At 37.2% G+C, this 23806-nt stretch overlaps 2 protein-coding genes across 4 annotated transcripts in view; both read right to left on the bottom strand.

Annotated features, from left to right (window-relative positions):
• Nucleotides 1-23806, bottom strand: part of LOC134747112 (uncharacterized) — a 327747-nt gene that overhangs the window by 282517 nt on the left and 21424 nt on the right. The window lies entirely within an intron of this gene.
• On the bottom strand, nucleotides 1761-7556 carry LOC134747083 (uncharacterized). Of its 3 annotated transcripts, none has more exons than XM_063681648.1 (3): nucleotides 6875-7556; nucleotides 5942-6038; nucleotides 1761-5477 (listed from the first exon to the last, which is right to left on the bottom strand). In XM_063681648.1, exons 2-3 carry the CDS (start codon nucleotides 5975-5977, stop codon nucleotides 1986-1988), a joined length of 3528 nt encoding a protein of 1175 aa, XP_063537718.1. In that variant the 5' UTR covers nucleotides 5978-6038; nucleotides 6875-7556; the 3' UTR covers nucleotides 1761-1985. The 3 variants fall into 3 exon arrangements, with proteins under 3 accessions (XP_063537718.1, XP_063537720.1, XP_063537719.1); XM_063681650.1 differs by having other exon boundaries at nucleotides 6981-7556; XM_063681649.1 differs by having other exon boundaries at nucleotides 1762-5477; nucleotides 5942-7556.

Raw genomic sequence — 23806 nt, 5'->3', positions numbered from 1 at the left:
CCATCATCACGGCCTTATCAGAAGACAGACAACGGCTGGACGTCGCTACCCTTATCAGGCGGTTTCTTGCAAGCTTGGCTAGATCGTCGGGCCGGACCATCAATTTTCCTAACAGCTTGATAGTGCTTAGAGCGAACTTAGTATCATGAAAAAAAAACCTGCCAAGTGCGAGTCGGACTCGCGCACGAAGGGTTCCGTACCATTACGCAAAAAAACGGCAAAAAAATCACTTAAATATTTATTTAATTTTGTTTTTACCATTTGTTGCTATAGCGGCAACAGAAATACATCATCTGTAAAATTTTCAACTAGCTATCACGGTTCATGAGATACAGCCTGGTGACAAACGGACAGACAGACAGACACCGGAGACTTAGTAATAGGGTCCCGTTTTTATCCTTTGGGTACGGAACTCTAAAAATGCTATAAATAAAAAGGCAAACAATTTCAATATTTTTCAAAATTAATACCAGCCTTTGCTATCTTTTCATATACAAATTTGTTTTTTTTTTAATATTCATAAATACAGATAATGAAAGGTTTTTTTAAGTAAGGATTTTATTAAATTCGACTTAACATAAACCATTAAGAAACGATATGAGATTGTTTGATTTATTTTCTTAGAAACAACTTGGGCAATTTTAGAGACAAAAGGAATTAATAGACGAAACTTTTCCTTTTGTTCAGAGTTAAAAGATAGGCTCTACATGAGATCTGATAACTTTTTGACAGTGCGAGCCTTATGGTCTCGTCTTGGGAAAATTTTACATGAAAATGTTTTTGGTGGGACATAATTGTTAAACGGAAGATTATTTTGAATAAATATACATCTGCCGTAGTTATAAATATTTTTACACATTTCATTTTATCTGGTTCTATTCTCGGCTAGATGTAAAATCTTTGTAAGCAGTTTTTATCTTCATAAAACTAATTTAGCCATTGTTTTACTTTCACTTTTAACTACACCTGCACGTATTTATATAGCCGTTAGTATTTTCAGCTATAATATTTTTATAGGTGACCGCCGACACCGTTAGACGTTTTTCAAAAACACCTCACGTAACATCATCGGTTACGTGATGGCAATCTATATGATTTGAAGGTGAAAAATGGCCGGGCTTTGATTTTTTATTGCGAAACGTGACATATCTTGTCACGTTGCGAGGGTAATTAAGGTCAACCGGGGTGATAGGGACAACGCAAACTAACCTATTTGTTGTCGTCCATTTCCCCGTTTTACTCATTTCGACGGTCTAAAAGGGTCGCCGATCGGCATTATCGTCAACACGATAGATCTATTATTATAGTTATATTATATGTAAAACATTTATTAAATGTTCTTTAGTGTTGAAAACTAAACTAAACGAATTTAGTGATTCGTAATACGATGGAGAAGTAAATAAATAAAGAGCGTTAATTTAAACACCGTACAACTCCGCGTGCCTCATTACGAGTATTGTTATAGCGCTGTTTACCTCTATCTAATAAACAGTCTAGAAATTTAAGAAAAATAGGTTAGGGTAAAAATGTCTTATTATATTTAGACTATACGGAATGTAAAGAACTAAAGTTTGAGACAGTTGTACAGAAAAATCAGAAAATGGGTTGTTTCGGTGCGACGCGCGCCACCTGCCGTGTTTTCTTATTGATTGTCATATGGTCGGAATTCGACTAAAAAGGATTTCCTTATTTATAATGGTGGAGAATACAAAAGCGCTTTTTCAAGTTTAAATGAACTTTATTCCATTTAATAATTTACAGTGATCGCGGTACGTGTCGTTGAGTTCGGATCGGGAGCAGAAGAGAGCGAGTTGCCACATACAAATTAAAAGGCAACTGCAAAAATGTTGCTATATAAAAAAAATACTTAAGCTAAGCTTACACTCTATATGTTTTGTATTAAACATAGTTAGGGCCAGGCAATATTACATACAGGTAAATATTGGACCCGCCATTAGGAATCTACATAGGACAAGTTCTTAAAACTACATTACGGGTAAAGGACATAACTTAGTTATGGCTCTACGAAATATCTTATTATTAATTTTAACATCAGCTACCCTTACTAATCCGTCCCTACCAGGGAACGTTTTTACTATTCGAGCCATTGGCCAATTTAATGGAGAGGTGTTCATATCCTTTACTATTACCAAATCACCTTCCTTTAAATTAGTTTGTTGGTATTTCCATTTGGGGCGGCTCTGAAGTTGGGTCAAATAACTTTGAGACCAAGTTTTCCAGAAGTCTTGCTTAAGCTTAGTGCACATTTTCCAAAATGAAACCCGATTTACTGGAGTTTCAGTGAGATCAATTTCTGGATAACTTGTTAAGGCTGCGCCACAAATGAAGTGTCCAGGGGTTATATAATCACAATCATTAGAAATAGCAGCAAGTATAGGTCTACTGTTCAAAATTCCTTCAATATCTATGATTACAGTATTAAATTGCTCATAGGTCAAACATAGATTGCCTACTATTCTTTTGAAGTGGTGTTTTACACTTTTGACACCACTTTCCCAAATTCCTCCAAATGTTGGAGAGTAACTCGGTATCCAATTAAATGTTATATATTTGTCTGAGCAAAATCTGTTGACAGAGTCTCTACAATCTTTGGAGGAGAATAGGTCATACAAGCCATTTAATGTATTACAAGCACCCTTAAAGGTTTTTGCATTATCACAAAATATATTTGTGGGCATGCCACGCCGAGATATAAATCGTTTAAGACATGCTAAGAAAGTTTCAGTCGTGAGATCAGAAACAAGTTCTAAGTGTATCGCTTTTACAGCAAAGCAAACAAAAAGTGCGATATAGCCTTTAGTAATAATAGGTTTTCTAATGCGAGAGACCTTCACGTTAAACGGACCGCAGAAATCAATTCCTACATGCTGAAAGGGTCTGCTCTGAGTGATTCTTTCTTTAGGGAGGTCTCCCATCAACTGCTTTGCTGCTTCAGCCTTCATACGTATACATTTTATACATTTATGCACCACCTTTTTTACCTCTCGTATACCATTTACAAGATGGTGTCTCTGAGATAGAGAGCCTAATACTAGCCTAGCGCCTGCATGCATAAGTCTTAAGTGCTCTCGTTCTATAATAAGATCGGTAATAAAGGAGTTTTTTGGAAGTATAGATGGATGCCGCTTGTCATAAGACAGGTTCTCTGCATTTTGCAGCCTCCCCACGGCCCTAATTACTCCGTTTTTATCTAGGAATGCTAATTGATCACTAATTGTCACAGGCTTATTTTTTGAGAGCAGGACTAATTCTTTATCAAAATGCTCTGCCTGTGTACAACGTAAAATTTTCGTCATAGAGTCACGCAATTCCTTTGCAGTTAAGTTTCTGCTTGTTATTTTGTTGTCTTTGTTCAAGCAGTTATTATAAAATCTGTAAATAAGACCAACCACTTTTTGAAGTTTATTTATGTTGGAATATTTTCTTAATAAATCTAGAGGCTCTAAATTTGCGGTATGGCACAAAATTCCCTCTACATCGTCAGAAGACGCATCCAATGAAGCACTATGCGAGTCTATGCGTGTCATGATATCGTCATGATTAAACTCTTCTAAATTTGTATGTGTATAATTTACATCACAAAGACTAGGCGAACCATGCCACCATAGATCACACTCCTGCAGCTTATGCGGTTCAACTCCCCTTGATAATAAGTCAGCAGGATTATCTTTTGACCTAACATACAGCCATTGTGAGTTTTTAGTAAGCTCTACAATTTGTTTGACTCTATTTTTTACATATACAGTACTTTTTGCTGCCTCAGTCTTGATCCACCACAAAACAATTTGGGAATCACTATAGAGAAATATTTTATGAGGAACTCTATCATTTAAAATCTTACTGACTCTACTTGCCAATTGCGCTAAAAGTAGAGCAGCAGAAAGCTCCAATTGAGGAATAGTGTGAGATTTAGAAAGTGGGGACACACGGCTTTTGGAACATATTAAGTTCACTTGAATCGAGCCATCAGTCATAAAAACTCTTAGGTAGAGACAGCTCCCGAAAGCCTTAATAGATGCATCGGCATACCCTACTAGCTCTACATGTGATACTAATTTATAGTTTACACATCTTTCTATTTTAATTTGACCCATTTGCCTTAAATTTTCCAAAAACTTTGACCAGTATAGGAATTTTTCATTCGGGATTATTGAGTCCCAATCTTTATGCATAGAGCTATGGAGTTCTTGCATGAATAGTTTGGCCACCACGATTACCGGGCCAATTAAACCAAGTGGGTCAAACATTTTCCCTATAAAGCTGAGAATTTTTCTTTTTGTGTTCATTATGTTTGCCTCATCGATTGCAGGGCAAGAGAAAGTCAATTTGTCTGAATTTACCTCGAGTGTAAGACCTAAAGTCTTCACGGTGTCATTTTGACCTATTTCTACACTATCAATTTGTCTGTGCTCAACTGGAATATCGCTCAAGACTGGAGCATGGTTCGAGCACCATTTATGTAACGAGAAACTACCTAATTTCAGAAGCTCTACAATTTGCTTTTTCAGCTCCTGAAGCGTCCCTACATCATCAGCACCAGTAAGCACATCATCAACAAATGTATTTTTATAAATAGCCTGAGCGGCCAAAGGAAACTGATCCTTATGCATATTTGCTAGCTCATTTAGAGCTCTTGTAGCTAAAAATGTGCTCGATTTTAAACCGTATGTAACAGTTTGAAGCTGCAAGCAGTTGATAGGGTCTTTGGGCGACTCGCGCCATAAAATGTTTTGAAGTCCGCGTTGATGTTCATTTATAAAAACATTGCGAAACATCTTTTGAATGTCACAAGTTAAAATAAATGGATAAGTCCTGAACAAAATAAGAATATCAAAGAGCTCACTCTGTACAACAGGTCCGTTCAGCATGACTTGATTCAGCGATGTCCCATTTCTAGATTTCATCGATCCATCGAAGACCACACGATGATGTGAGGTTCGACTCGATGGATTAAAAATACAGTGGTGTCCTAGAAAAAACACAGGACCATTTAAATCATAACCCTCAATATCAACTATCTTTGCATGTCCTAATTCCAGATATAGGTCAATAAATTTTTTATATTGTTCAAATAGCAAAGGATCTTTTTGTAACCTTTTTTCTAACATTATGAATCTATTATAGGCAACAGAAAATGAGTCACCAAGGTCTAACTCTTCCATAGGGAAAGCTAATGGCATATCAACATAAAATCTATTGTCTTTATGTGATACAGAGTCCTGAAATATTTTTTCAGCTTGTATAAATTCATCATTTGTAGATTTTTCCATTTCAGGAAGTTTTTCAGAGAGCCAGAATTGCTCCATTACATTTTCCAATTTTTCACCATCAGATATATTATTAACTAAATTTGTTACAATATTACATGTAGTACCTTCCTCGGGGATACTTCCTCCGACAATATATCCTAACATGGTATTCTGGAATACCGGTCCATTTTCAGTTTTTATGCAGCCCTGCAACAATATAGCAAAATAGATGTTGGCTGCAAGCAACAGAGGAATATCATTTCTTATGTAAAATGTGTCATCAGCTAAAGTTATATTTTGTGGAATATGATATTTAGATACATCTAATGATCTTTGAGGCAGTTTGGAAGTAATTTCATCACTAATATGACATTTCAATATTATTTTAACATTATTCTTACAAGATTGAAGAGTTAAAGTTACATACTCATTTACTTTACATAGTTGTTTACGGAACCCAATAATATTATTTGGCTCAATCATAGGTTTTAGGCCAAGCCTGCTTACCAAATCTGATCTAATAAAACTGCCTTGAGACGCAGTGTCCAGCAATGCCTTGCATACCACCTCTTCATTATTTTTGGTTGCTAATTTTACCTTTATGGTTGGAAGCAAAACACCACTATCGGACACACAATTTAAAATAGTATTAACAGCAATTTCAAACTCACCAGCATCAGATGATAGTGGCTGCTGACTGTCATCATTATTTATTCTGGGCTTCTCCACATTCACATTGCGCTCCTGATGCAGCAATGTGTTGTGGCCCTGTTTACACATTTTACATTTAAAAGTAAATTTACATTTACCATCATGGTTATTGAGGCATACATTACACATGTGTTTTTCAGTTACATAAGATTGCCTCTGAGCAATAGGTAACATTTTAAATATGGGACAATTATATATCTGATGGTCTTTGTTATCACAGTACCTACAGGGCGGCAACGACTTCGATACCACATTTGTAACCTTAGGTATTGATTTGTGAGTACCTTCATAGCAAGTACTTTTATTATAAACATGTTTGGTAGCACCATCATAGTAGGTACTATGTTTATTTGGATGACTATCTTCGAGCGCTATAGCACGCTTTTCTAAATATTCAATGAAACCAGCCATAGTAGGCATGGTGTCAGAGTCCCGGTCTAATTGATATGCCCGGTGTGTGAATTGATCTAACTTTCTAGTCAAAATTGATATTAAAAGCATGTCCCATTTATCGACGGGTTCATCTAAATTTTTTAATGCATGCATCTGTTGATTTATTTGTGAAACAAATGTTCGTATGGAAGCCGCTGTGCCCTTTTGTATATTCGAAATATCTAACAATATACCTATATGGTTTGCAACTAATCTAGCCTTGTTGTCAAATCTCTTTTTTAATAATTGTATTGCTTGTTTATATGACTCGTTCACCAATGGCAAGTTCAGAATAACCGCCAACGCATCCTCTCGTAGGTACTTTCTCAAATAAAAAAGCTTTTGCACATCAGACAGCGAGTTATTCTGATCGATAACAGCAGTAAATAAGTCGAAAAAGGGTTTAAACTTAGTGAAATCCTTTCCATCGTAAAAGGGAATTTCTATTGTGGGCAACTTACATGTGGATGCGTTGTGGCAATCCGAAGTCACTTTTGTGTTTAACATTTTAAGAGAGCTGTTAATTTTTGCTAATATAGAATAGTATTTGTCTTCAATTTCTCCCACCTGTTCACCATCGCCTTCATCAATGCTTAGTATGTCCATTTGCACCTTTTCGTAATCTTTTAAGGTGGAAATGAGCTTCTCTTTTCGCGCCTCTAATATATCGGCGCTGGCGGCTGCCAAACATACGGGATCCTTGACAAAATTGTCGATTCTCGTAATCGTTCCTTTACACTGCGAGCGTATAACGCGTAATTTTTTTAGGTTTTCCGTTTCGGTAGCCATTTTAATTTTTATTTATGACGAACGAATGCACAAACACTTTTAAAGGAAGGCACAACGACGCTGATAGCACTTTGTTTTGATATTTATTGTACGTCAATGTCAAACGTGACAGATGACACAAACTGTCAAAGTCAAAAACCAATGCGAAGTTCCGCAAGATGGCTGCGGGTTGCACAAACTTCACTCCATATTAAAAGTGAGGAATGTCGGTGGTCGAAAAATTCGACTTATACCGAGTTACTTGCGGTTTTTGATGATGCTCTTTTCTCCAATCCGTGTCTGATTTTCGTTCTATTATGGATAGAACGAAGTTCCAGGCCAGCAGCGCTAGCCTAGGCACGACCACGACGAAATCCCAGCCGATATAGACGGCCAGGCAGCTCGCACACGCACTTGCCGCGAACACTACTTTGACGAAAACGTCGAACACTGATTTTACTTTTTCCCTCGAAGGACCACTTGCGCATGGAGAATACAAAAGCGCTTTTTCAAGTTTAAATGAACTTTATTCCATTTAATAATTTACAGTGATCGCGGTACGTGTCGTTGAGTTCGGATCGGGAGCAGAAGAGAGCGAGTTGCCACATACAAATTAAAAGGCAACTGCAAAAATGTTGCTATATAAAAAAAATACTTAAGCTAAGCTTACACTCTATATGTTTTGTATTAAACAAATGGCATGCTGAAAAAGCAACAATTTCCCCTTAAAATTCATTAATATATGAAAGTCAACATTATGACCTACATACTTAAAAATGAATTTAATTGTAGGTATGTTTAGGATACAATCAAATGTCAGATGTTCTCAAAACGATTGAAATATATAATTATCAAGACTAGAACATTTTAAACGTGTTAGTTTTTGGTTGTCATTTTGCGTATTATTGTACCTCTATGGGTGATACTGATATTAGACTGTTCACTCGAATGAACGTTCACTTGAGTGAATGTTTCATTTCTCTTTCATTTCAGTTTACACGGTTTACCAGGAATGAAACAGAAATGAATGTTCACTTGTTAATTTCTTTCATATGGCAGCAAATGAAGTTGTGTATCTTGGGTTATGTTTAGTTTGTGTTCATTTAATCAAAAAAGAAACATTGAAAGTATCAGCCGCAGTAGGTTGGTGCGACCAAAAAGAAATTCATTTCATGCCTTATTATACCTAAGTCGGATGCATAGCTGGCAAAAATAGATAAAATACAATTTACTACTACTACTAATTTTTAACTTGTAGAATCCGAGTAAATGTTATCACTGTGTTCAGGCTAAATTTTTTTTATAATTTGGAGTGCGAGTGAATGAAGAATGAAAATGTGAAACATTGTTGGACCGTTTCATTAATAATTCTTGATTTGGTTCACTTTGTGTTCAGACGTGTCACTTTGAGTGAAATATGCAAAATGAAACACGAAAATGAACACGAAATGGATCGTCTGATATCACCTGAACGGCTAAGCCGGCACTATCAAGTTTCTATCGATACTCAATGCAGCTTTGTTTAGTCTCACGTAGACTTACTGTCAGCGAGAATAGGAGGATCACTGCCGTCAATATCAACACGACACACGTCAATGCCACAAAGCAGAAGGAAAATGGTCTTGCTCTAAACAGGGGAGTTATTACCATCACCGGGTAGTAGAGATGGGTCGGTTCGAGTTATTCGTGAAACGAAACGAAACTGATATTTTTAATTATTGGTTTCCACAGTTTCGTCAAGTGGAAGTACTCTTACTTCCGATCCTCTGATCGATTTATGTTGCATTCTTACCAATGTTTTTACAAAAACAGTTTCTCGTTCTAGCAAGAAACTGTTATTCCGTTTTTGCACGAGAAAGTGTTTTTGAAACGCTTACGGAAAAAAACGCTCAGCGAACGCTTGAATGAAGCTGCGTAAGTGAATGTTTTGCTTACGCATTCTTATAGATTTAACTTTATAAGATCACAATCGAGCCAATTCGAGTTTTAGTTATTCGATCTAATTCCAATATGATACTGATCTGTCAGTGTCCAAAGTGACAATTCTTCAACCAAAAACGTCACTTTTGACACTGACAGACCAGTATCATATCGGAAACAGATCACATAACTAAAACTCGAATTGGCCTATTAGTTGTGTAATTTCAGTGACCTCAGTACCTACTCAGGCCACGGAAATTTTGGTAAAAAGAATACAGATTAGGTACAATTACTAATATCATAGCTAGCCCTCAGGCTAATTTGAAGAATTAATGTTATTTCATAAACTGAAAAAGATGTCATATATTAAAGAAAACGTGACGAAGCCCTCCAGTGGTTATTATTATTTATTTATCGTATGGCAATTATATTTTACACTGTTCATTTATTAGCTAGCTTATAATCTAAATCTACAATTGTCCATATATGTAGGTGATGGCTGCACTCGTTACGGTTTTAAAATCTTCCACTGGGCCAACGTACTTTGTCAGTGGGCACTCCAAGACGATATGCCGAACAGTTTGCTTTGGGCATCCGCATTCGCAGCACTCCTGATCACTCCATCCCCAATTTTTTCGGAGGTACGCACAGTAGCCGATACCTGTTCTCAGACGGTTAAGCATGCACCAGGCCTCCAGTGGTGAAGGCCGGATTCAACCAGCGTCTTTGTTATTTGTGAATATATTCCTGTAATTTCTCTTTTGTTGTGTGGCAATCAATGTTTTCTTATTCTTATTATTATTTTTATTCTTTAGCAATCCGGGCTAGCGCCTTGAATCCCTAGGCCACGCCGCCACGGCGGAACCCGTCCCAATTTCTCGACTATAATATGCCATCTTATGATCTTACTAAAACTAGGCGCTCTTTGACCAACTCTAAGCTCGAGCAGTACGCGCTTGCACCTATACGAATTCCTTACGGAATTACGATATAGCTAAGAGAGACTGGTGCTGCCATCTATACACAAGTTTGGGAAAAAATCAAATTATTTTATTAAATATATAATATCCATTTTTTTTATCCATTTCAGTTTATATTTTATATATAGTAGTGTGACTACTTAAAAAACAAATCAAAATATTTAAGAAAATAATTTTATTTGTTCTCAATGTTGTGTAATGCTATTTTGTTATAATACAAGTTCTTTTTTAAGATATAGGAGGCAAATGAGCAGACGAATCGCCTGATGGTAAGCGATTACCGTCGCCCATGGACACCCGCGACACCAGTGGGGTTGTAAGTGCGCTGCCGGCCTTTAAGATGAAAGTACGCTTTTTTCTTGAAAGTTTGAAGGTCGTGACGGTCCGGAAAAACCGCAGGCGACAGTTCAAGTTTTAAATGTATTAATCTAAATAAGCAATGGGAAGTTAACATGAAGCATATTTTAAAAAACCGGCCAAGTACGAGTCGAACTAGCGCACGAAGGGTTCCGTACCATTACGCAAAAAACGGCAAAAAAATCACGTTTGTTGTATGGGAGCCTCACTTAAATATTTATTTTATTCTGTTTTTAGTATTTGTTGTTATAGCGGCAACAGAAATACATACATCATCTATGAAAATTTCAACTATCTAGCTATCGCGGTTCATGAGATACAGCCTGGTGACAGACAGACGGACAGCGGAGTCTTAGTAATAGGGTCCCGTTTTTACCCTTTGGGTACGGAACCCTAAAAACGCAAAAGCTGTTGGGCATGGAAAAATTGCATTAAGCCAGTGTTGATAGTGACAGGACACGCAAAAAGAACGTCAGTTCAAAATACTTTAGCTGTATTATAAGACCTTATACAGCCACTGAAACTCCAATACAAGTGATTAAAGAATGTTCTGTTCCCACCGAAGAAAGCTTTAACATTTTTAATTCTTATTCATACCTAGCTATTATTTTAGGTAGTACCTTATGCCCTAATAACTCCTTCTAGGCACTAATATCGGCCACCTAATATTTTACTGTTTATATCGTTGCCGATAGTCACATAAGTAGTCAACTATTAGGAAAGGGAGCATTATGAGAGGTTGTGGCTATGCGCTCTATTTTTAAGGCAACAGAACTAAAATAAAATTGTATTTACGCAGCCTATACCTACTATATAAACATAAACGAATTTTACGATCATGAGTGAAAAATACTCTAACCTCGACGCCATTTTTAAATACAAGCGATTTCGCATTACCATATTGACATTTACCGAAGAAGAATCTCCGCCCGCATGATGAATAAACCATATCGGGACCCTCCAGCGTAGTAAGTAGGGTCCCTCGATGTCCGTGCGAAAATATCTAGGGACATATGCTCCGGGCTAAAAAAACATCGCCTTATGGCTTAGGAAAAAGGGTGATTTTTTGTATACACGTTTGTGATAGCTTTCTTTCTTATGACCACAGTTTCAATGCGATAATTGGAAGGTTATTCAATGTGCCGTACTCCCATCATTATTAAGTTATACAATGTTATAGCCAAAATTTACCCATCGGGCTGATGGGTAAATTTGGAAGAGCTCAATAGATATGAGTGAATATACCTATATGTAACACATTTAAGTTCTTCGCCGCTAGCTAATAGCTAAGCAGGAAGTCAGTACATCCTCAGGAGCTCTGAATGGACGTTACGTACCATCAGGCACACCACCTCCAGGTAACATAAATGGTTTCGGTCTTCTGTGAGGTGAATGTAACTTTTTAAGTACTTACAATAAAAATTAATTCTGTTTATTTCTGATTACTAGATAAAATTACACGTCCATTTCGTTTTACGACGATATTCGTATATGAAATCATTAAATAATCACCACACATTCTACACATCTACATTTTTTACCATTAAAACATCTTACGCGACTCAATATTTTTATGAACCAGAAACGTTTCATTACCAAAATGGTGTGAGATCCGCCGCGCATCATCATCTCCATATAATTATCTAGTAGGGTAAACATCTCGATCTTAACTTCGTCAAACATGATTGATGCTCAGCGATTCATCATTATGTTAATACTGCGTCAATATTTAAGCTGGCGCCTAATCATCCATCACGTTATCTCGTCATCCCACTTCTAAGACATGTCAGTGAATTTTGTTTGGAGTATTTTAGTTCCGCACTCTTTCGTTTAAATAGTATTAACTTGCAATGTTGCAACCTAAAAGACTGTATCGTTTAGTATAAAGACAGATATAACCTGGTATAACTGTTGATATGTGTATTATTTTGTATTACTATGTTCTAGGGGTTTGATCTGAGGGTATTTTTAAGCCATATTGCCCATATCTGATATAAGGTTTTTTTTTTTAGGGCCTTTATGATGCTTTCAATATCGTCTAGCAAACTCATCTCTGACAAGCCTATCGAGCTTCATTTGAGACTATTTCACTGACTCCTTGGAACGATTTAAAGAAACAAAAGATTAATAAGCTGCCTAAACATGTTATCTAAGTGTCCTCTTCATGCCATCGTTTAGATTTTTTGATGATTGTAAAAATTCGGATTCGAACCGACGTCTTTAGTAATCCGGGCTAACGCCTTGAACCCCTAGGCCACCCCGCCACGGCGGAATCGGTCCCAATTTCTCGACTACATCTATTCAGTATTCTATCTATATGACATCTATTTCAGTTTATAACTTATATACAGGATGGCTAAAAAATAAGTGCATTTCCGTTGCCAGGAAGGTTTTAGGATTATACTGAGCAGCTTTTAATATGGGACCAACCACGAAATCGCGAAAAAAAATTTTACCCTCCCATAGAAAATGGCCCAGCCAAAATGTATGAAACAGCCAATTCTTTTTTCGGGATTTCGGGGTTACTAAAAGTTGCTCATGTTAAACAAGTGCAAACGTATAGGAGCGGCCTTTGTCGCGAATATCGCGAATCGTTTAATAGTTGCCAGCGTCATGGAGTAGATGGCGCTCGATATCACGTTTAAGTTAAATAACCGCTTCTAGGTTGTGGTGATTTTTGAGGGTAAGACAAGAGGGTATACGCCCGAACGACAGCAGGAAAAGGGGGTTGTGTGCGAACAAATCTACGAAAAGAGTGATATTTGCTTTTGGACCTATTCAAGAACTTCAAGAAGGGTTTCGTCCGAAGATATTAGTAATTCAGAATAATAGAACACATTGTAGTTACACGAAAGTGTAACCACTCATCATATGAACTTAAAGTAAACTTAGTGTGCGGAATGGGGTCGCTATAAGGGGAGGATGGAGGCGACTATGAAGCTTAAGTAACCAGATGGATAATCAGGTGAAACTCATGTTATACTTATGTAGGTAATAAAGTAGGACACCAGCAATCAGTTATCATCTCACTAAATAACGTCCAGGCCTCGTATAGGTATGTAGTATGTTTACATATCGCTTTCCAGTATCAGTAAAGGCATCAGCTCATTCAATAGGTTTATAAGTATAGTGAGCTTGACGACAGCCTTAGTGCACGCTGCTCAAATCACTTGTGAGCCCGACGCCACGCTGCACGCCCCGCCGAACGCTCCGCTTTGAGCGCCCACTCAGGCCTTACACTTAGGGCCTGTTTACATTTTGATTAGTGTTTAGTATGAGTTTATACATAATTGCTACTGAACGCAAGTACTATCTCGGACGATCGATATTCAGAATGTCATTGATATGTCTTAGTTTTCAATTGTTTAGTGGACTTATATTATAACAATGTCCGTTACAACAACGCTATTAATTACTTTTTACGAAAAAAGAAAGAAAAAAATTAACAATGCCATTCAGTTTCCTTAAATGTACATAGCCATACCTTGAAGTTAACAGAGTTTAAAAAAACACCGAGTATGTATTAAGTTAGTATGATGAAAATCATGAGCAAAAGATTGTATGATGTAGGTATATAATAAAAGTATGCGGAATACTGGTATGCCACTTGTGTCGCCTAACGCAAATTTAACTATGGGAAAAAAGTTTGGGAAGTAATCATTTGGGATAAAATTCCATTGGTAAATCAAACTAAACGCTATTTGCCAATTAAAAAGCCGTTAACGCGCAAAACCGACGTAAACCCGAGCCCTGATGTTTCTAATCGATCCTGTCTTCACTTAATTCAGCATGAATTAGCGAATTTACGAGTTCTCCTAATTGTTTTTCGTCAGCGGAATGTTCAATTTGTAGACAAATAGCTTCGACGTTGCTACAGACGAATCCGTTTGTATAAAAGGATTATTACAAGAGCGCCTTAACGGGTACGTATGAAAGTTTCATTAATTACGTTTTTAAGTGATGAGAAAATGGCAAAAACGGATCACTCACGTATGTACACCGATTCGACTCACTATATACGTTTTGATAAGGTAACCGTGCCGGCGAAAGAAAAGTTTGTGACTCATCGAAAAGTACGGGAGGCTCTCGAAATTAGTCGTCATCCGAATTTTAACCGTGATTGGGGTTTATCAGTGCCTCCGAGCTGGAAAACTGCAGTTTTGGTTGCTACGTCGGTGGACACTGGACAGTGTGGACGAGCCATTAGCGAATGACGTAGTTAGTGTTGTGTGCAACCCATTATTTGACAATAATGCCGTAAACGAGGAGTTTCTCGCCTCCGCTGCCGCCACCGGCGCCCGCGCCGTCATCGGGCGCGGAGGGCTGCGGCTCGCAGTCTGCGCCGATCCACCAACGCAAGCTCCTGACGACACTCTCGGTACGGAGTCAAACATGTCGAGCGTTCTTGGACTTAAAATACGTGAGTGACCCGTTTTTAATATATTTAAGATGAGAAAATGGGGTCAACTCCGGCTCGTTACAAATGAGTTTCTTAGATTTATGCGCAAAATATTATTTATGCCAAATGGATTACAGGCAGATCAAGAAGGAGATGGCGGGACGTCTTGAAAGCATTCTACCCGAATTATTGGGAAAATACAAGCAACAGGGTCGAGTGGAGGAAGGCCTCGTGGTCTTAGTGCAGCAGTGGGACACTAAATTAGGCTAATACATATATTTACCAGTTGCTCTTCAATCAAGGAAATGCCGTCGGGCTCCAAGGATGCTACCGCGAAAGCGCTAAGCAGACGAGTAGCATTTAAGTCATTAAAAATGAAGGTATATTTCGCATTTAACGGGTTATTCATCATTCATTTGTTCATCATCAATCATAAATACTTATAAACGCCGGACGGAACACAGTTATAGAATGCGTATAGATTTAATTATTAAACGGGTACAATCTAATTATATACATTTGTCGATAATCGACAGGTTATCGCTTGTAGTATTTTATAATCGATGCGATCTTCATGCAAAAAATCCATTACTTTCCCCAGGTAAATACATACGTCTTTTCTATACGCCCACATAATGTTCAGCAAACAAATCTTAAATATGTCCCCTAACAATCCAAATGTCGCTTGTCATTCTAGTCTTGTTGAACTGTGAATTGCAAAATTGGTGTAGTGACTATTTGTCTTCCAGACGACGGTGCGACAAGGGACAAGGAATCTTTACATTTCCGCACTAGGATACAAATGACTTAAGGAACACTGTTTGAATATCCAATTCGTTAACGCTTTGAAGGATGGGAGGTCTTTTCGGCAATAGATAGTTTGCTTAATTGGAACACCATTAGTGATCGTTTTCGGCGTGTTAATTGCCTATTTGTTGTCTGGGTGTTGTAACAAGTTATGTACCAAACTGTTGATTGCTATTTCCAACATCCTGTGATCTTAATGTGATTGAGATACTCGTATGTTTAAACTAGACATGTCAAAACATAAAGGTAACCGATTTCAAAGTATCGATTATATTGTCTGTTATTCTTAAAGTTTTACTACTATAATTAGGAATGTCTAAACTCCATAATTTATAAACTGATTTAGAGAAATATTTCTTTATCGAAGGTTATAAGTTTAGGTTGGTCCGATTATTTTCGAGACCTAGCTCTGATAATGACATTCCATAGGAGATCTAGGGAGTTACCGATATGAGGAACACTTCATATTCAGGGGAATAGTTCCTCATATCAGTAACCCCATGACCATAAGCGCTGTCAATCTTCGTATCGAAAGTTAAAAAGTAAATTTATATTTTTTTCTTAATTCATATGTTTATTACTATTTTTATAAATTGCTTGTCTGGTTTTCTATCCTCAAAAACAAAGCCTCGTTTAGTTTTGTATGATATTCTCCCTTACGGCATTAAGTCACTATAATGTCTAATAAAGTCTAACCCCCTTAATCATAAACGCGCTACAAGCCTCAGTTAGTTAATTTATATTTTATCCCTTTCGTACAAATACATAAGACAAACCATTCATAGCTAATTGAGACTTGTAGCGCATTCATGATGGGAGTAAATAAATAAATTAAATCAAACTCTGGTTGATCAGCAAAGTGCAAGTTGGATAAAGAGAATAAATAGTCCAGTCAACCTTCAACTTCAAAAAAGGCTACATAGATAATAGTTATTTGTTTTACAAGGGGGCAAAGTTGTTGTTTAACCTCTTGTGCTAATATTGATATTTATACCCGAGGGTTTCAAGGCACGAGGGTTAAACAAATTTTGCCACCGAATTAAACACAAAAAATTTCTCCACACCAACACAAGGAAAATACTAATTGTAAAATATCAAACAAAATCAAAGCAAATCGATTCAAAATGAATGTTATTAAATATTTATTATTAAAAATCATCATTTAAAAGGAAATTTTACCAGCAAACATAAGAAAATAACTCAACATTTGCATTTGATTACACATGTGAATAAAATGCAACTTTCTTATCAGTTTTTGAACAATCTTGAGAGAGCTGGTGTGGTGAAAATTTAATTATCCACCAAAAAACCACGAACCGAAGCGAAAGGCAAAAGGCGAGTCACTTAAGTATTTAATTTGTAAATCTTATCCCCTCTCGAATTTAATTTAGCCCATAGCGGGCATCATAAATCACCAATCAAACGCAGGCGTATTCTGCAAGCGAGTGATTGGCTGATGAAAAATGATCGAAGACGCCTCTGTCTTTGGCTTAAGGTATTTATATAGGTACGAGGTACGAGGACAGAGAATTGAGGAAGATATCTAAGATTTTATACTATTTATACTACGTGTTTATCAGATTACAATACAGTAAATAAGTAAAGCCTCGTGTTTAACTTCCGTGTTGTTCGCATTCAAAACAAATTTATTTGTCAAATCGAAAACATTATTTAAAAATAAGATCTATCCTGTTACATATAATCAATATATAATTAACAGCGGAATGTCGTTAGCTAGTTTGTAGCCGGTACAACGACATGTAGCGAGAAATTGGGACATCAAAAATAATATCAATAATCCCTGTACATTTTATGATAACAGGCCGTTAGCTAGTTTGTCGTGGGAACAGCGACATCTAGCGAATGATTAGGTAAGGGATATACGTTGTACGCACCAGTTTGTGGCCAGTACAGCGACATCTAGCACAGAATCTTATTACTAAACATTAATCTTAACAGTTTATATAAGTTTGTTTAACACCTCGTGTACCTACAAAATGTAGGTGAAGGTTGATGAAAAGAGACCGAGAGGTCGCAGTCCAACCAGATGGTCCGACCAAATCCGCTCAACTCTCGACACTAAGCTACATGTTTGCTTTCCATGACGCCAAGGACAGACACAGATAGAGGTGCATCATCAATGAGAAATGGTTTTCCCATTAGGGGAATCACGACCCTGAGCAATAAGGAATACGACGCGAGGAGGAGGATCTACAGTGACACCTCCATTTCTTCGTGTCCTTATTACATGTTACTATTATCGTCTAGCCGCCCAAAAATAAAAAATTACCAAGATGCAATTCTGATTTTTCAAAAAAACCGGCCAAGTGCGAGTCGGACTCCGTACCATTACGAAAATAACGGCAAAAAAATCACGTTTGTTGTATGGGAGCCCCACTTAAATATTTATTTTATTCTGTTTTTATTTTTTGTTGTTATAGCGGCAACAGAAATACATCATCTGTGAAAATTTCAACTGTCTAGCTATCAACGGTTCATGAGATACAGCCTGGTGACAGACAGACAGACAGACAGACTGACAGACAGACAGCGGAGTCTTACTAAAAAGAAAGATTTAAAATACTATGGAATGAGAGATAGGTCTCCGGGTGGCTGGTATTATTATTATAGGCATATTATTATATTTCGTACGAAATACTCGTGTATCTTTATTTATGTTACTACCCACTACAAAATTGTATTTGACGCGTACCTGTATGTTACCAATAAAGTTTATCTTATCTTACCTTATGTTGCCCACTTAATGCCTAGCAGGCCTCACACTTGTTAGCCACTGCTATTATTTAAAAAGTTGAATACATGGTCGGGTAAAGATCAATACCTAAAGTCCTCGACGGATGTCGAACGCCTAACATGCCTACTTCCCTACTAAAATGCGAAAGTAACTCTGTCTGACTGTCTGTCTGTCTATCTGTCTATCTGTCTGTCTGTATGTCTCACTGTCTGTTAAATCTTCACGCTTAAAACGCTGAACCGATTTAAATGATGGAAATAGTTTGAAGCCCGAGGAAAAACATAGGATCATTTTATTAATCATCATCATCATCATCATTCCACGCACGCCATATTTAAATTGCAGCTGTCAGAACTTTAGCACGTGTAAAGTCCCATAGAAGTCTTTATGTCGCTCTGCCGAAATAGGTAGGCTGTCAAAATTTTAAGCTAACCAACTTTGTTCTTGTCCAATACTTTGTAATTAAGCGTAAACATTTATGGCTCCTCTACACGATGGGCCATCATACTGGCTGGTATGAATAAAAAAAAAAAATTAAATTTCATCGGACTGAATAAGTATAAAAGCACTGGTGGCCTAGCGGTAAGAGTAATCCGGAGGTTGCTGGTTCAAACCCCGACTCGTACCAATGAGTTTTTCGAACATATGTAGGTAACAAATATCATTTGATATTTAAAAATCCCAATAAGGCCGTTTCCCCTCTGGTTTGGAAGGTCAGATGGCAGGCTTGCGTAAAACCTAATGTCTGCGTCTATTCTAGCTAGGCTTCCATGAGCAGAAGTAAATGCCGGGATAGCGCGAGGAAGAAGAAGAACTGAATAAGTAGGTTCTGTAGCAAGGACCGTGAGGCTTAGGAAGCTAATACAGTTACTATCATATACCAGAGTGCCCAAAGTGTTTAAAAATATCAATGTTCATATGAGATGAACAAAGCCTCTTTTATCGAGGCGTTAATGTTCATGTGCTGATATTTTGAATACCTTGGCCGCTCCGATATATCTGATGGCGACTGCAAACGAGTGCCAGTGCACATTATTATTCATGTAAAATTATAATTCGCCCCGTCTGTCAAAGCAAGGAGCATACATTTTAATATTTTTGAAATCGGGCACGATTGTGTAGGCGGCGCGGCGTCTAAAATAGCATCAACAAAAATATTGAATACTAGCGACCCGCCCCGGCTTCGCACGGGTTACGCAAAACCTTCACAAATTATACACTAAAACATTCCTCAAGAATGACTCTATTGATAGGTGAAAGCCGCATCAAAATCCGTTGCGTAGTTTTAAAGATCTAAGCATACATAGGGACAGACAGACAGCGGTAAGCGACTTTGTTTCATACTATATTGATACTATTTATTTCATACTATACTGTAGTGATAAAGAAATGCAATAATCAAAAATTTATAATAGTTAAAGAATAAATGTTAAATAATTGTAATTTAAGAAGGAAAAATAGAGGGAAAGAAGAAGAGGAAGACCGAGGATAAATTATTTTAACCAAATAAAAGAAAAGGTTCAGGTCGTGTTATACCAGAAAGTTAAGGAGTTGGCAGAGGAGTGGACGAGTTGAAGATTGCTACACCGACAAGAGCACAGCTCTTAAATATAAAGAAGAAGTTGTGACCTGTAATATTTATGTACCAATAAATTATGTGTATGCCTATTTTAAATATATGTAATTAGTTTGCGTGTAAACAAAACTCACCCTTACTAAGCCGGCTCTCTGCACTACACCTTACACAATTATGGTTCCTATTCACGTGCGTGTTAAAAATTTACACAGGGCAATTACTCATGTCCTTGTATGACCTAAACTATTCTTAGAACGCAAGTTACACGAGTACGATCATGTTAATCACATGTATCATGTTACTATAATAACGGTCGCAAGTTTCCTAATAAAAAAATTTAGGGTCCATTACCGGCTAACCTGAGGAAGGCATTATTTTAAGGGTCCCCGGCAAGCTCGGTTCTCCATACAAACGTAGTTACGCTCTCATTTTAAAACGACTAGCTAGATTGCTCTGAAACTTTGTACTTACAATGGGATAAGGTATATCTAGGTCTGTAATAGGTTTATGTAGCTTCAGATACCATATAATATATCTATCTTTGGTTATATTGAGATTTTGGAGAGGCGTATGCCCAACAGTGGGCGCATACTCGCTGAGGAAGAAGAAGAAGAAGAAGTTATATCTATGTCTGTAATTAGTTTATGCAGCTTCAGATACCATAGTTAAAAAATACAGCGAATTTAAGTTTTTCATACAAAACTTGTTTTTGCTCTATTTCGTTTGTTTTATAAACTGGAGCTATATAAACTAATTTCAGACCTAGATATACCTCATGTCATTGTATGTGCAAAGTTTCATTAGACGCCGAAGTGGTAATCTAAATCTATAGGTACCTACAGTCAGCTGCAGAGATAGTTGACCCCCTCTGCAAACTTTTTTTTATGCAGGGGGGTCAGTTATTTGAATTAGCCTAATAGTCTTAATTTGTAAGTATTTATAGCAACATACAATGAAGAGTCGTGGAATGTTTTAGGCCAAATACATTCCACTACTCTTCTCTTTCCGCACAGATTAACAGAGTATTTAGGAACTAAATACCGAAACTAAACATCAGTTTCAAATTTAGGAATGTATGAGTACCTACCTAACTGCTACGGTAATTTCATTTTAGTTGGACACGTGCAATAGAATATTTAGAAGCAAGTTCGTTCAACCAGCCACGTTGGGGCTAACGATAAACAGTGTCCTTATATTAGGATAGCCATCATTGAAAGCGAAAAGGATACTTTCTTGTGTTGACGTTGGGATCATATTAAATTTGCAAACTTACATGAATAAAGCCCCATTTAGACGGGTCAACTTGCATGCGATTTTTGTTACATTGCGGTATATTTTTAGTCAATCGACTGAATTCAATTTACTCTGTAGTTAGCAACGTATATTGCATGCAAGTTCTTGAACCGTCTCAACGGGACTTAACCCTTTGACCGCTTTAAATGTCATAAACGCAAACATCACTCAAACGCCAAAGTCCCGGTCGCAAGGGAGCTAATGTAAAACCTTACTTGAAAGTGTGAAGGTTACTTTGACAGCGTCCGCCATAACACCTATAGTTGTCCATGGCGCTAGGATGGACTAATAACGACGACTTTAGGTGTTCTTGGCGACTATTTAGGACTAAATATCTGTGTATCTGACCTTAGGTCGTTAGTTCGTTTCTAGTCCTAAGCGCTATACGCACAACTCCAAACAACTCGGGGTTGAAACTGTTGAAAGTTAATACCCGTCGACTGTCTATTTCTCACATTGCTCTCGCATCTGACAGCTATTACTACTTCGTGCAACGAAACGTCAGTAATAAGAAACTTAGGGTCTAGTCTTGAAATCGCTTTCGACGTTTTGAGATTAGATTTCAAACTGCACAAGCTTACTCGTAACTGGATCATACACAGAGGCTATAAAAACAACAAATAAATTGATAAGTCGATCCCAAATCAAATCCCAATTATTTTAGCTGAATGGGATTGGGATCATCACCAATCTATTTACGCATCCTTTGAGAACAAACCTTTCTCCTTCGAGTGCCCTTCAGTTAACCCAACCCGGACTGGGGTTCAAATACACATTTCCAAATTGTTTGCAGTACGTGACGTACACGCTTGCGTTAAGTGTCATTTTGTATGGGATTTTGAGTTTCCATAACTTCCCGCTTGGCGCGCTATTCACTATCCCATACAAAAATAGACATAAAGCAAACACGAACGCACGTCACGCTATCGAAAGAAATTTATACTAGGGGTTCTGAAGCTTGGACTGAAAGAAAGCGAATAACTGATGAGGTACACATTCAGGATTTGTCTTGTATCCACGCTTTGCGATTGAAAATCCCTTGTAAATGAATAATGCAAGGGCTGTTGCAGTTTCAGTTGTATAAATAAATAATATATCAAACACATAACATGGTTAATGGCTTATTTAGCGCTGGAAGCCACCGGCAACATGCTGGGATGAGGCCCTTTCGTGGCACTTTAATCTTATTCTTTGTTTTATTTTATAGTATTATGTAATGTCGCGCTTGTTTGTGATTACGAATAAAATTTTATTCTATTCTATTCTATTCAATTTTATTTAAGTAAAGAAACAGAAGAAGATCGACATGAAGAACAATTCAGTATCAATTAACTAGAATATTCGTTAAATAATTTCACGGTTTAGACTCACTTCATGTCTCACAACAGTTTAAATTCGAGAATATTCGAATATTCTCTTTTTCACGGTTCCTACCTACAAACATAGATACTTATCTTATTTTCACCATACCAATTGGTAAAGGCCCTCTTGATTGTTCAAAGACCAATGAGAATAACTCGCTACGCTCGTGGTTAAATTTTGGAATCTTTCGCTTGCTAGGGTATCAATGTTAGCATGAGCGGTTAAACAACAACTTGTAAAACAGATAACTATTTCTTGTGTCTAAAAATCGCGCCTGAATCAACTTCTGCTGTTTTTCGCTTTCGGTATCTTAGAACCTGATAATTCGCCCCGTAAGCTGACTATTACATTGTTTTGCTTGTATTCCCACACCGTTTGGGATCATGTTCTGATTTTGTGTATTACAAACCTAATACTTGTGCCCGGAAGTGTCCTGGGAATGCCATTTGTCTCGGCCTCGTGTCCATATTATACCGAGATTTTAACAGACAAAGGAAGTCCCAGGACAATCGAACCATCTTGGAAAATAATGAGATTCTCGGATCAAAGAGGGAGCAAAGATAGTTATTTTCTCAGACTAATTTTAACTTCTCTTCTTGGGTAAGAGTTGACTTTTTCTTTGTTTTTAAGACTGCATCGACCGTCCAGTGGCGCCCTCATTGGGAGAATTGTGTTTTCTAATAAACCGATTAATTTATGTATAAATTGGTATATTACTATGGGTTGTCCTACTGATTCTCCAACTTTTGGTAATTGTCATATAAGTAGTTTTATTTTTCTTATTTCATGCTTTAATACCTAAACGGGTAAATTTGGCCACCATTAGCCGTTTAGTTTGAACTTGTCTGCATAAACACAAATAAGTGCTCTTACCAGGATTCGAACCTCCTGCTTCCTAGGCAGGATAACTGTTTTCTAAAATAAATATTGAAAACCTTATTCTTTTGAATCTGGACATTCTTGGGCTCATTCTACTCGGAATCGACAGCTTTCTCCATCCCACCTTTAAAAAAGATGTCCCAAAATGTCCATTCCATTACGTCACGTTTTAGTGCAAAATTTTTTTTAACTTATGTGCGTGACGCGTGTACATTCCACAATGTACACTTTTTATACAAATTTTTGGGACATATTTTTTTTATCATCAGGATTTAATATGCTAGTGATTCCGAGTTG

This window comes from Cydia strobilella, chromosome 14, assembly GCF_947568885.1.
Source record: "Cydia strobilella chromosome 14, ilCydStro3.1, whole genome shotgun sequence".
NCBI classification, from domain to species: Eukaryota; Metazoa; Arthropoda; class Insecta; order Lepidoptera; family Tortricidae; genus Cydia; species Cydia strobilella.
The sequence above is the reverse complement of the archived record's forward strand: the minus strand, read 5'-3'. Positions and strand labels throughout refer to the sequence as shown.

Excerpts from the sequence above, each read along its gene's own strand:
- LOC134747083 (XM_063681648.1), bottom strand. The coding sequence starts at position 5,977 with ATGATGACAGTCAGCAGCCACTATCATCTGATGCTG. Across the intron at positions 5,478-5,941 it reads GCCACTATCATCTGATGCTG|GGCTGCATAAAAACTGAAAA; the intron begins GTGAGTTTGAAA and ends ATATTGTTGCAG.